Consider the following 11,730-nt stretch of genomic DNA (forward strand, 5'->3'; position numbering starts at 1 on the left):
TAGATGGTTAATTTTTTGCACTTTTCCTCGTTTACGTTTTTTCTTTGCTTTTGTAGTTTCTTCCTTCGATTGAATATTTATGGAATAATGAACTGTCAATTTTTGAAACATTATTTATCTCAATTTTCTTTGGATTATATGTGTTTCGTATTTAATTTTCCACCTTTGCATTATTAAGGGTGTTGTCCATGTTCAAATTTTGTTTTGAAGGATGTCATTGACTGTGGTAGTGAATCAAGAGATTTGTTGTGTTATTAGAAAGTGCAAAAAGCATATTTTAAGGTTTACGAAATATAAATTCTTCGGGTGCATATTAGAAAAATTAGTGAAAGCACCAGTTGATTATCGCACAAAAATCTTTTAATCAACAACTAGTTATTTGTATGAATTAAGGGTATTTGTGTCTATTTAAGTGATATTTTAGATATATTTGAAAGTTTTTATAAAAGTTGACATTTTTGAAATTAGAGGCTAATATTTGGCTATATAACGATATAATTACAAGTAAAAAAGAAAGGAAAACTAATGAAAAGTTAAAAAAAACTTGCCTTTTAATAAAATGTCCTTTTTAAATGTATAGTAAATAGTATCAGGAAAAGGTATAAATATAGTTTTTCGTTAAAAATGAACAGTACTAGGAGTGTATTGTTAAACCTCCCAAAAAAGAATACAAATAAACAGTACGTTGGAATTCAAGGGTAAGATGACATTTGGAATATCTTTTATAAATATTTTCAGATTTGTTCTCCGTCTTCTTCTTACTTAAAAACTTGCAAGCTTTGAAGTTTAACGAAGAAAATCCTTAAAGCTTATGCTTTACTTTGTCTGAAATTCTTGCTTTTCAAATCCCTTTTCCTTTAATCCATTTTCGAATTCAAGAAAGTATGTCTACCTCTTCAAGTGTTCTTCCAGCCCCTGCTGCAAATTGAGGTTCGTCGTAAGGAAGAAGCAGAAGCTTTTGGCCGCCCTCGCCAGAATCTTCTGAACGTCCGATTGGAAAGAGAACCTAAAAATGGTTATGATAATTAGATTACACCCAACATATAAAAATATATGTCCTTACTAGAGAAGCCCACACACACACACACACATGTTTGTCATTCTCTTGGCTGTCTCTCGCAGCGTATAATATGTCTACAAGAAAAGGCGTGAATTTAGCTAATGTTTTGATCATGTTCAATCTTACGCACTTTCGGTTATAACATAGCAACATTTTGGTGTTAATATGTCGTCAGACTATTTGGTCTCTTGCAGCGTATAATATGTCTACAAGAAAAGATGTGAATTTAGCGAATGTCTTGATCATGTTCAATCTTACGCACTTTCGATTATAGCAACATTTTGGTGTTAATATGTCGTCAGACTATTTGACAAGAGACCATTTTAGGTTACAGGATAACAACGTTTTATTGTTTAAATAGGTAAATACACAAACCTCCAAGGGAACAAGCCCTTATAGTGGAATACAGGAGGGGCAACATTTGACTGATTAGGCTGAGAGGGACCCTGCGCCCTTACACCGTGCAGCAAAGCTATTGATTAATACACACATGGAGAATAGAGATTTGCCACAACAGGTACATTGAGAAAGATTTCCGCTCACCCACACTCTTCTTAATTTACGTCTCTTGATTTTTCTTTTGATCTATCCTATCAAAAGACCAAAAATAAACTCAAGTGTATATTTATAAGTTAGCGTCGAAGGTTATACATGCATAAAACACTTGCACTTAATACTACTTCTCTTTTATTTTAACAGCAAATCATGGGAGTGTTTAACAAGAATTGCATGATCAGTTACTCTGCCTACAGAAACGCCTTCCCGTACGGGCCCTTGGGGAGTATCGCAATCGCGTATTCTTACCGTATAAATGTATAAATCAAGTTCCTAGAAAATGAGTGTAAAAAGGTCATGTGGAATGATGTATTTCATTGGCTTTGTCAAATCCCTACTACCTACCATGTAGATATTACAACAGAACTTTACAGATGATGCAAAATCTACAGCGTTTCATTAAACATCTGCGAATTTCACTGAAACCAATTCTCGACGGAAATAATATCGATTACATGGAACCGAGAACAAACGATAATACAAAATTGGGTGGACATCTAGATAATCAGAAATACAGAGACAAAATTTCAGGCCACTCAAAACCGTGAATTGCTAAGAAAAGCGACCACACAACTTGTACTTTGAAACAGTTTTTCTACTCTTTGCCATGTTTTGCATTGAATATCTAGGAACTCCCAGGCCTTGTCCTGCAGTCTTGATTGGCACCGAATTGTTTCACCATGGATCTGTTGATAAGGGAAATGAAGAAAGAGGTTAAATTTGAAGTTGAGGGTCTTTGAGCACCAACTGGAACTCGCAATAGTCGGTAAATACAGGAATTCTCAAAGCTCTAAAAAGCCTTCTGACAACACTACTACTAGGATAAAAGCGAAAAGGAGAAATCTATACCTTGAGAAACACCTTGATTACAGCTTGTACAAAGTCAAAATTGTTTCTACATGAAGTCTCATGTATAAAATAATCAAGAAGCAGTTCGATTGAAAGCAACTCTGGCCGGCTTTCAAGTTCTTCCTCCTCATCATCAACAATCTGAAGCATTTGGAGTTCCATATCCAGAGTTGATGGAGACAAACTTTTGATATAGTCAGTAAATGCTGAAACTGCAACCAAAAACACAATTCAGGACCATTATTTCCTGCATAGATGTTATGACAATAAAAAAGGCAACGTTTCAACAGAAAAATAAATGGGATATTACTGTAATAAGAGATTAAAATATTTACAATTCTTCATTTCCGCTGACGACTGAAGATGTTGCAAGAATTGTGATGGTGCCAGACCAGATTTTATTCTAGTGTCTTCTACGTTATCACCTTTGGCCTCCTCATTTTCTGATCCAGTGGGCTTAAATAATATTTCTCCTGAAAAGGAGGGAATTGAAGGCAAAAAGAAAGGAGCCCTTTCGGGTTTTTTTGGCGGTTCAATTGGTTTATTTCGTTCCTGAGCATAGCAGAGACGCAACATAATTACTGATCAGTCACCAACAAAATGTACAGGAAAACAGATACAAATGTAAATATAATATTTCCAAATAAGGTCAAATGTTTGGAATCTAAACAATAATCGGCAGTAGAAAGTACCTTTATAGTGCCTAAATTGATTAAGCTTTGCCGCTGGCTTTTAGGCAATAAAGAGAGAGTAACAAGATCTGGAATTTGCAGGTCAAGAGTTTTAAAAGCAGGAGCATATTTAGACTGCGGATGGTCCACAACAGGCTCGTCAGAGTCCTCTTCTTGATAACCTTTTGTTGAAGAGATAGATGGCAACTTAACACTCCTAACTTCCTTTCCACTTGCATAAGAATCAACTTTTGAAGCTCCAGAAAACATCGATTGATTTACCCTGTTCAAATTGTCAGGTTTAATTTCAGGTAAAAAATAAGGAAATGAAAAAAGCAATATTACAATATCAAACGATCTATTGCATGCTAAACCATTCACTTTAAAAATTTAAGATAACTTATATTCTAATGTTCCACTGATTCTATGCTATATCATGATGCATTTGGTGGAGGTGACAAAGGCTAAGGTTCTATGAGGTTGCAGTGTCTTGGCTCTAACCTGGGTAATCTGGATGGAAAGGTATAGGAGGGTCTTCAAAGGTTATAAAGGGTAGGGTTGGAGAGAGTAAAGTTTAGGCGATATTGGATTGGAAGACCATAGGCTGAGTTACTGGGCTGTAATCATTAACGCTGTTTTCTTATTTATGATCTGCATCATTTATTTAGTAGGTCTCTCCTGTTACTGTATTCCTGATAAAATTAGTTTTTTCTTTGAAAAAGAAACGTCCATTCTATATGCATCACAATAACATTTAAGAACTCAACCTCCGAATAAAAACTCAATAGCAATTTGGAAGTCAATAGAATTGAAGACTTACCAAAGATAGACCCCATTTTGGTCAACATGAGCAGTTGCTAGAACATCCATATTCGGTGATAGAGACAATGCTGTTATAGACACGTAAACATGCAATGCATCTATTTGTCTTGCTAAAATAACATCCCAGACTCGAAGACTTCCATCCATACTTGATGACAAAAGCCATTTTCCATCCTCGCTAAAACACATGTCCGTAACACGATCTGTATGGCCTTCAAATTTACGAACCATTCTTGATGCCACAACATCAAACAAACGGATGATTAAGTCATCAGCCACAACAGCCAAAAGACCTGAAAGTTATTTTATCACAATATTATCCAAGGCATTTATGATGGCAAAAAACCGAGTCAAGTAAATCTAAATGACAAAAATATATCAGACACAAGTTACCATTCAAAGGATTGTATACAATCTTGACAACAGAGCACCCAACTTCCCATCTAGATTTTACATCACGCCCCTTGAAATTCCAAACCTGCAGGCCAAGACGAGTGAGGCATGAAACATCCAACTAAACTTAGCCATTTTGCTTTCTTCCTTTAACTTGGGAAGCTTAGTTGAAATGGAGCAAATTTCTTTACTTTGCTGATTCTTATAAATCAAGATGAGAATATAAGGGCAAAATGCATCTTCATGCAAAACTGTAATATTTTTTGGAAAACAAGGTCTAGGCCAGCCTCACCACCGTCACTCTCAAAAATCAATGTAAATCCTGCCCTTCAGCATAATTTTTTGAAATAAGAAATGAAGAGTGACCTTTATGTCTCCATGATATCCTGCACTTATCATTAGAGTATTTGTTGAATCACAAGCAATTCCAACCACTTCCCCATCATGGGCAAAGCTTCTTCTTTCTGACGTGTCCATGTAACTGCCTCGACTGATTCCTGATTGGAGGTTGAACCGCTCAACCCAACCATCCGCAGTCCCTAGTACAGCAAAATTGCCACATGCACTGATGGCACAAGCCTATTACCAACAAAAGAAAACTATTCATTAATATTGTAGATTGTTTTAAAAAGATGGTTCAGTATGGAAGTGGTTTAACAAGTCTTTAAGATTGCACTGAGCATAGTCATTAGAACCGATTCATTGGGAACCATACGAATCCAAAGAGAGTAATTTCAAATTTGATTGTTCAAACTTGGAAAATGGAGGTTACAAAAAATGAGCTATATTCAAGCATATTCTAACCTTCACTGGTGTGGGGTTTTCTGGTCTTGGCTTCAGAATATGCTCACCAAGAACAAAGTTTTGAAGTCTCCATACATATGCCTCTGCAGTATCCATATGGCATGTAACCACATTGCACCAATCTCGCTCTCTTATTTCAGCTGAAGATATTTGTTGCATAAAAAAAATCAGACGATTTAAAAACATTTCAGGTTTCTCAAATTGAATAGGATTATAGGAATTAACAACAGTCTTAATTACTTCAACTACACTAAATCTATGGTATCGATATTTAAATTTCAAACATAAGCAGTAATTTCTTTCAAGAAGAGACCAAAACAAATTTGAAATTTATTATAATTCAAAAATTATTTTCACTGGTAATACATTGGAATATAAGATCGCAAATTGTAACCTATAGAACTTTTTAGAATTTATATAGTATCTCAGTAAGAAGCTATTAAAATTTTTTGTTGTAAAAGAGTTAATAAAGTTTAAATGAAAACAAATACACAAAGTTACAGGGAGTGAAAGACCTCACCACAGTCAAAAGCGATGACAGGCTTCAGTTTTATCTCTTCTTCCTAAAAGGTAAAGAAAATATAAATTACAAAAGTTAAACTATCAGCGAACTCAAATAGATTTGTCAATTTATGATTCACAAGATAATATGTTTCATCGAACATCAAGGGAAATGGGTATAAATGTCTAAGCCATGGTACATGGTCTTACTTAACTACTTGATACAATAATGTATAGCTGCAGGGGGGGAGTAACAGGAAATAAACAAGCCTTATGTACAGTATATATCCTGAGGCCAATAAAACATTTACAAATTACTTCACCCACAGAGTATCATGAAAAGCATGACAGACGTCTAAAGGATGCAAAACATTTGGAAACGGAGAGGGGGGAAACAGAACAACTCACATCCAGCACCAATTCCCCTGGTCCAAGTAACAAAGACTATAAAAAGGCACTAATTACCACTTACCAGGGAGGATGAAGATGTAGTGTGACCAATTTATGGATTCATCTAAGACATTTTCTGGTTTTGAACATTTTTAAATTGAAAAATGATCAGGCATTCTTTTCATTGCTATCCACACTGCAACATATCCTTTATGAAATCATTCAAATGGTAACACGTCTTGTGATCACCCATCATGGTGAGTTCAATACAAATACAGAAAATCAATCGTGGCCTGATCTTAGGACCTCACCACCTAAATCATTATCCATGGATTAACCTCACTGAAATAGTGAAATGCGACATAAAGCATCACATGGACACTGGCGGATGATTTCACCCAAGCATAATAATGTCAACAGAACAAGACACTGGTAATGGTACGGGTGCCAGACACTCAAATATGTGAACAGATTCTTGAAAATACATAAGAGCAAACAAACAAAAATTGAGACATTTGCATGCATGCCCACATCATACATGAACTTGAACATCTGAGTTCATGTATTGTAGTGTATACAGCATATAAAGTTCACTTTTAAATGTTTTCATAGTCAGCAAAAACTTTTTCTTAAGAAAAAAAAGTACGAGGAAAAACAAAAAACACATCCATCCTTGCTGAAATCCATAATTTAAAATTATCAATCAATAACACTATAAATTGAATGTTCTGTGTGACAAGCAAAAAAAAAAGACAAATCTTCAACTAATTTATATGCTTTCATAATTGTTTAGTGCATACATCATGATTTGTCTAAGAACTAAGAGTCGTGTGAAATTCAATTAAAGAAAAAATTATAAATCAATAATACCAACGCAGTTGAGTTATACTAAGTACTGCAAATAAGGATAAAAGATATTGTACTTCCAAGTCAAACCTTCATCTTCAGTTTCTTTGCTCGTTTGGATATGTGACGCTGAGAAAGCTCTCTACTTTGCTGATCCTAATAACAACATGTAACTAAATAAAATACTGAATAGAATTATAAACAACAAAAATGAAAATGGTGGTTAAAAAACACAAGCAACATTCAGACTACAATGCTGACTGAGTCCGAACCTGTATTACAGAGAAAAGGCGAAATGCACGGTCCTGACCAGCCGATAGAATGTGTCTCCCATTCGCATAAAACCTAAAACTCAAGCATGGTTAATAAAGAAGGTTGAAATGCAACCAATACCCCCAAAATAAAGCAACGGATTGAGCATCATGGAAAACCCAAAGCCTTTACAAATGATTTATCGCACAATTTAAACTAAAAATCAAGTTCTTAACTTGACGTGTAGAAATGCTGCATGATAAAGAGCAACAGACAAAGAAATAGAAAACTGGATTTTGCTTCATACATATAAGCACCACAAGATAAATTAGATGGAAGCCAAAGATTGTAAAATCAATGGGCAGAAATACGTGAATCCTATAGCACCAAATCTATGGCAACAACAACACTGGCAGATTTTAAAATTCACTAAAAATTAATGTCACGACCAATATACCTTATGCATCGTGGAGGAGCACTATGACCACTTCTGAATCGTAAAAGTCGAGGATCTCCATCAGTTGTGTCAAAAATCCACATCTAAGGGGCATAAAGAGTTGTACAAATCAATTATACAGGTGCACGGAAAAACACGACTTCTTTCTATGTAAACCAAGGTCATACAATAATGATAGTATAAAAACCTTCTAATGTCTTAAATTCTTCAAATATTAATGATTGAAATGTTCAAACTAACAAAGTAGTAACTCAGCCACGACGTCTCAATTGTAAGTTGTAACAATTAAATGAAAAATGGAAACATTTCACAGTGGAACTTCAAGGAAAAAGAAGATAAGAGAGAAAAGAAAATAACTAATGATTGATATAAAGTGAGCACAAATCGGATCCTATGGCAGAGAGGACAGCATACCATCTTGGCAAGGCCAAAGTTTTTGTCTGGTAATAACAAATATTGGGGTCCAACTTTCAACCAATATGCTTATGTTAGTAACTTGGTAGACACACTTAAGTAATTACTAATTACTATCTAGTATCTACCTATTTTATAAATCTGAAGTAGTAGAAACAGTTCAAGCGGTCATGTTACTCATAAAATGGCTTCTTGCTTGATGAAGAAGGAAATTAGATTAATCATGGTTGTATGTTTCTTCGGAGCATTAACAAATAAATTTCCACTCATAATACATGATTAGGGAAATAGCATGTGTTATCCCTACAGATTTGACAACTAGATGCAAATGAAACCTACAAAGGACAATAAGGTGCTCTTACTTTGATAGAATTGTCAGATGATGAACTTATTAGCACAGGTTCGTTCACAAGAAAGTGAAGTGATAGTATGGAACCATCATGGGCATCTCTTATTACTGATTGAAGCCTTCTTTTTTCAAGATTCCATACGCTTATGATACCAGAAGAACCTCCCGATGCTAGAAGAGGCTGCCCATCTAACAAGGAGGAATAAATAAACGTAAGCATAAATTAGTAATTGACTTCATGGATAATCGTCAAAATATAGCAGACACAAGCCCCTCTCTTATTTTTTGCGTAGGACAAACATATAATTCCCAACTCAAAAAAGACAACTGAGAACTAACTAGGAAACGTAACTCAAGATTGATGTCCCCATAAAAAATAGACTATCTGCAAGACAGTGGCAGCATGAAAAATAATACTCATTCCAAAATGCACCTGATGGAGTTTAGAGAATAAATATCCAGGATTTCAAGCCTTGCATTACAAGATATAATGACATGGGCCTCTCCACCCATTTCCAGTTGGTTTTTAGTTGGATGCTCTGACATTAACATGACATCGAAGCCTTGCATGCTCCGTGTCACCCAATTTAATTTTTCAGTGTGTTTGGCTTGGTTGCCCACATGTGACGGGTCATGGTGAGAATTCCAACAATGGAAAATCTAAGCTTGCATAACAATATATAAGCTTTTGGACGTCTCAACTTATTTCCATTTGGTCCAATCCTTCAACAAAACATGCCCCACTTCAACCACTGTACGTTTTCTACGTGAGCAGCTGTGTTTAAAGTATAGAACCCCATATCGAGATTTCTAAGCCTTACATGATAATTTATATTGTCCTAGGTTCAACCTATTTCGATTAAAGAGGCCCAGGATAGTATAGTACTAATACCTTTTCGATTTTTCTATTTTGGTAACTAAGAGCAATAAAGAAATACGTCTACAGTATCCCAGCCTAACATATCAACTTCCACAGCACCATGGTAAAATAATAATTCATGGACAGCTATTAACATAAAGTGTAAAGTATAAACCAAAAGCCTGGTACTCTTACCTGTGCTGAAAGATAAGGCAGTCACAGCACCTCGTGCCGAATGAGAAAATGTGACTTGCTCTTCATCGTAACGAATGTTGTGAACATGAATATTTCCATCAGCACAACCAACTGCAACAACATCTATTGCAGGAGATGAAACACAACTGCAGATTGAAGAATTCCATCCCTTGAACTCATAGAGTTTTTTCTTTGTACTGATGTTCCAAAGTTGAAGAGAACCTTCCTGACTCCCAATAATAATCTGTACAGATTATAGATAGCTTTTAACCTTAAATTGAGAGGAAAATGAAGCTGCATCAAATTTAATGACTGAACATTTTATGATTATTTTGCATTGAAAATTGCAATAGAGCTTCTTTGAGAATATATTTACCTTATTTAGGTAGGTATCCGGATGCATTATACAGCTAGGACTAAAGTTGTTGTCTAACATAACATGTCCGACCGGAGTAAGGTTCTCCTCAATTCCTTTGAATGCCCATATAAACAGATTACCTTCAACATCAACACTTAGGATATGCTCTCCAAACAATAGCAAAGAATTGACCTTGGCACTATGGCTGCTCCATGTTGCTAACTGTTAAAATATTAAATAACGTGTTAAACGTGAAGTTCAGTCCATCAGATACTTCTGATAACAGATGCATATGACTAACCTGTAGCAGGTTATTTATAAGATTCTAATTAAGAGCTTTGAAATTAGGATGGTTAGCCAATACCAAAGGGAAAGAAAGCAATAACTCTGAAATGTACAAACAAAGGATGGGTGTGGAGGTATCTTGGGATCAAGACAAGGGCAGGTGGGACTACATAAGCAACATTCGTTCCTTTTAAAAAAAATTTATAGAAAAGAACTGCCAACCAACCTGATGAGCTCGCTTAAAAATGGCTATCTCATTCCCATATGCAGCAAATGTATAATCACGGTAGGAAGCAAGAGCTCGAATCTTCTTTGGCAATTGTGGACCTTTCATAGGTGATAAAAAAATTATCATAATTATAATGCATGAACAAAATAACCTAAAATGCCTACAAAATTGCAGTCAAAAGCATTTGGAAAAACAAAACCAAAAATAACATTGCCAGCATAATGTCATGCTGCTCCTCCAGTATAAAGTCATGCTGCTCTCCAGCATAACGTCATGCTGCTCTCCAACATTAAAAGTGTTGTTATTTTGCACCCGCAACGGTTTGTTCATTCTTTTGTGAAAGTAAAACTAAAGTTTTTAAACAACTCCAGCTAATTTTTTTTTAAAAAAAAAAATTATAAAAAACAAAAAACAAAAACCCTTTATGCAGATTCGTGCACAGGATTGATCGAAAGCAAGATATTTTGGAAGAATTTAGGCAAACGTATTGCCAACTTGGTCCCATTTCTTCGTTGATACTACTAATATCAATTCCGAACATTACTTTATATAGTAATTCAAATAATTATATTGTTCATAATAATAAAAATTAAAACTTCAAATTTGAAAACAAAAGAACATAGAAACATACCAATGAGGACGAGACTGAGCTTTGCACACTGCAACCAAATACAAATTAAAAAATATTAAGCATAAATTAATGGGCATTCTTGAAGAATAAATAAATAAATGAATTAAAAATTACGTTGTAAATTTGGAAGGCCTTGCCGACGGAGACAGTGACGAAGGTTTCGGTGCCGAGGCGCTGAACAGAGAAGGGCACGGAGCTGGTTGTGTAGCCGATTGCTCTGAACGGCTCGAATATTCCCATTCCCTCTCTCTTTATCTCTGTTGGTATATCTTATTAGGGTTTTCTAAAGCTTGCCGAAAGCCAACAAATAGAGAAGAGAGAGAGAGAGAGAGAGAGGAAAATAGAGACTCCAAGCAGCGAGGAGGGACTGTGACGGGGGTAAGGGTTAGGGTTTAGGGTTTAGGGTTTAGGGTTTAGGAGGAGGGAAGAAACGATGATAACCAACACGGTGCGTTTTGGTAACACGTTGAAATACAAATAAGCCCTCCCAAAATCGGGGCGTCTTGTCCAATCTATTTTTTTAGCCATTAAATTTTATTTAGTTATTTGTTTAGGAAATTTAGCTATTAAATTCAACAAAACAAAAAAGAATTGTTATTGACACTTTAAAATTCTCATTTTGTATTCTAAATTTTCTATATTTAGAAAGATAGATACATTTATAAGAAGTGTAAAATAATTTTTTTTAAGTGCTAAGTTCTCAAAAGAAAAAAAATTAAGAGCGACAATTAAAAATTCTTAAAGAAAAGAGTACAAAATTCACTCCCTTATATTTTACATTAGTGGGCGATAGAGCTTATACTATAAAGT

The 11,730-nt window shown here is 35.0% G+C and overlaps 1 protein-coding gene across 1 annotated transcript; it reads right to left on the reverse strand.

Annotated features, from left to right (window-relative positions):
- Positions 1 to 1,910: 1,910 nt before the first annotated feature.
- On the reverse strand, positions 1,911 to 11,326 carry LOC103952203 (U3 small nucleolar RNA-associated protein 21 homolog). The gene is made up of 18 exons (XM_048567872.1): positions 11,035 to 11,326; positions 10,921 to 10,948; positions 10,287 to 10,387; positions 9,794 to 9,997; positions 9,418 to 9,661; positions 8,377 to 8,552; positions 7,601 to 7,683; positions 7,164 to 7,236; positions 6,982 to 7,047; positions 5,675 to 5,717; positions 5,155 to 5,294; positions 4,717 to 4,929; positions 4,351 to 4,435; positions 3,956 to 4,250; positions 3,157 to 3,418; positions 2,800 to 3,016; positions 2,465 to 2,676; positions 1,911 to 2,301 (listed from the first exon to the last, which is right to left on the reverse strand). The coding sequence occupies exons 1-18, from the start codon at positions 11,158 to 11,160 to the stop codon at positions 2,152 to 2,154; spliced, it is 2,718 nt and encodes a 905-aa protein (XP_048423829.1). The 5' UTR covers positions 11,161 to 11,326; the 3' UTR covers positions 1,911 to 2,151.
- Positions 11,327 to 11,730: the final 404 nt, after the last annotated feature.

This window comes from the organism of the source record quoted next, unplaced genomic scaffold (assembly GCF_019419815.1).
Source record: "Pyrus x bretschneideri cultivar Hongxiangsu unplaced genomic scaffold, Pyrus_bretschneideri_v1 Contig46, whole genome shotgun sequence".
Taxonomy (NCBI): domain Eukaryota; kingdom Viridiplantae; phylum Streptophyta; class Magnoliopsida; order Rosales; family Rosaceae; genus Pyrus; species Pyrus x bretschneideri.